Here is a 2,878-nt window from a genome sequence, read left to right as displayed (position 1 = left end):
CGTTGTGGGGGTCTGTTAGCCCTAGTCCTCTTTCCTGCCATGGCAGGGGGTCGGACTAGATGATCTGCCCAGGTCCCTTCCGACCCTAGAAACTAGGAAACTATGAAAAATTCTTGCCCAGGCATATACATTGAAGGTCTTGATGGCCCTCATACACCATAATCCAGGAGGAATTGACAGTTGCCCCATGAGCTTTGTTGCGTGATTTTATAACACTTCTATCCTGGACTGTGCCTAATAAACACTTTGTCATTTACAAGCATTGTATAACGGCAGCAATGCACTGCAGGGCACACTGCATGCAGACGTCACACAGAACAGACAGCACATTTGTTTTTAAAATCTCACCCTAACGACCTACAAACACTAAATTACACTGATGTTTCTTTATCTATCTCTGGAGAATGAAGGTCTGAATCATCTCTGTCATGATCTGAATGTCTGGTTCTAAAGTCTAGTTATTGCAAACCTTAGAACCCATTTATACATATATTGGATTTATAGCCAACTATATATCCAAACCAATTTCCCTAAAAACGTTTAGTGCCTAATTCCCTCGGATCCGTATCAGTGTAATGGGATGAACCAAAATCTGGGACTGAAATTTCAATTTTAAAGTTCTGATATGGAGTCAAATGTTCTTTCTCAGTCCCAGATTTCTTTAAGATACAGCAGTTATGGCACCTTATTCTTACGTTGTCTCATTTCTTTTTTCTTAAAGGGACCGCTTTTCAAAAGCATGTTACAAATGAACACCTACGTTGCCTTGTACAAATTTGTACCACAAGAGAACGAAGACTTGGAGATGAGGTAAAGAACTGACATATTTATATATTGACTTGACCCATGAAAATCAAGAGTTCTGCCAACCTAAGTTACCATTGTACTTTTCTTTTAATTCTAGTTCTTGTTCTGCATTTTTTTCAAGGTAACACTCAGAAAAAACATATTCTCATGGTTATTTAATTATGTGTCCTTTCTGTCTTCCTACCATTAAAAATAAGACAGCAGAGGTAAATTATCCAAATGGAAGCCAAAGCCCAGCAGAAAACATTGGGACTTGGGCTTATCTACATGGAGAAATTAGTCTGCAGCAAGTTAGGGTATGAATTTACAAGCGCACTCACTTTTCTGTATTAACTCCCTGAGTGGACAATCTTGTTGAATGCTAACTGCAAGGAACCTTTCTGCATTTTCAAAGTAGAATAAGTTACCTCTCACAAGGGCATTCTTCAGCTTGTCTGTATTGAAAAGAAATTGAACAGCAAGTTAGGGTCCAATTTTATAGTGCACTAGCTAATTCCCTCTAATTCCCCATTTACTCTTAAAATCAATCCATTTGAGACTCTGAGTCTAAATGCTTAATGATCCTTTAAAAATCACACTCAGGATCTTTTTCCCAACACTTTCAGGCACTTCTCCTTCTCCTTGGTGCACTTGGACTTGTGAACATCCTTATATCCCATTACTTTCTCTCTTTCTTTTCTATTACATTTGGCAGGATAGATGCTATAATTTCCAGAATCTCCATTTACTACTCCTTTTCCAATTCTTCTGGCCTTTAGCAGGACAGGGGAGGACTCAGGTTTCAGAAAGTCTTCTTTTCTGGAAGCATTAAGCAAGGAAATGTCTCCCATTCTGGCAGAATGTGTGTGCACTTGGAATGCATGGATGTGTGTGTGTGTGTGTGTGTGTGCGCGCACGCACCTATGTCAATCCAAATAAATAAGTAGGATGATGATTATGGCTTATTGAAAACTGTGTAGCCAACACTTTTTTTTCCCCAAGGAAAACTGGATTTTCTACTAAAAACATTTTCTTGTAGAAATGGTCTGGTGTCCTTGACAAATGTTTACATTTTTTTGGAAAACCAATTTTGAAAAATTGGCTTAAGATAATTTTTTTTCAGCAGCTAAAAACTGAAACTTAGTTAGCTTTAGGATTGTTTGGGTTATCCAGTCAATCAGAAGCAATACTACTGCTATTTGATTTTACTCCCCCTTGAGATTTTGCCTCAGAAAAGGGGAATGGTGAGGATTTCAAGAGACTGGATAGCAACTACACTATTTTCTCATAAATAGATGTGTTCTTGGCTTCACTTGCAACATTGCCTATTTCAAATATCATTCCTGTACTTCTTTTCACTGAATTTTTGCAGCAGAGCTGCCATCCCTAGCGCCACAGGGCTTTAAAGCCCATTGAAACCAATAACAATCCTTCAACTGACTTCAACAAACTGTGGTTCAAACTATTCATCATAAGTAGATGATTGCAGGGACTTCAACAGGTTTTAGGAATGCAGTCCTTTTTGAGCAGTTTATGAAATATGTCAGCTCTCTTCATTATTTACCCAGGGTCAAAGGAGTAGGATGGTGACTCAAATATGACATGCTTAAAAAGTCACTGGAGAAAAGTCTCACTCTTCAACCCATCTCTCTTTGAAAGCTCATTTCCCAGTTTCCAGCTGTGGCCTTTTCTTGCTCAAGACAGAGTGGGTGGAAAGCAAAGCAAAAATGACAGGCTCTTCGACCTTTATGCATAGCTGCCATATTTCCACACTTGTTTTGTTCTGGGTATGAGAACTTTTTTAGACAACAAAAAGTAGAATAATAAAATGACATTTTGTAGGAATAAAGAACCCCATTTATTAGCCACTCTGTGGGCGCATCTACACAAGATGTTTACTGCAGAGCTGACTAATAGCTCTGCAGTAAAATGTCACCATCTACACGTGCAGCCCTACTAGGTTGCAGTAGACTACTAAAAACCACCACAGGGTAGTCTGGCTAAACACAAGTGGCACTGGTTTTTTGCACTGCTGCATATGTGTAGATGGTAACAGGGCTGTCTGGGGCATGAAAGTGCTTCAGTGAAGGAC

At 39.2% G+C, this 2,878-nt stretch overlaps 1 protein-coding gene across 1 annotated transcript in view; it reads left to right on the top strand.

The window, feature by feature from the left end:
- The window catches only part of STAC (SH3 and cysteine rich domain), a 115,904-nt gene that overhangs the window by 94,069 nt on the left and 18,957 nt on the right, over positions 1-2,878 (top strand). The window contains exon 8 of the mRNA XM_014519933.2: positions 722-810. Coding sequence (XP_014375419.1) covers positions 722-810 — 89 coding nt within the window. The remainder of the gene's footprint in view (positions 1-721; positions 811-2,878) is intronic.

The sequence above is a fragment of the Alligator sinensis genome, unplaced genomic scaffold, assembly GCF_000455745.1.
Source record: "Alligator sinensis unplaced genomic scaffold, ASM45574v1 scaffold1118_1, whole genome shotgun sequence".
NCBI classification, from domain to species: domain Eukaryota; kingdom Metazoa; phylum Chordata; order Crocodylia; family Alligatoridae; genus Alligator; species Alligator sinensis.
The sequence above is the reverse complement of the archived record's forward strand: the minus strand, read 5'-3'. Positions and strand labels throughout refer to the sequence as shown.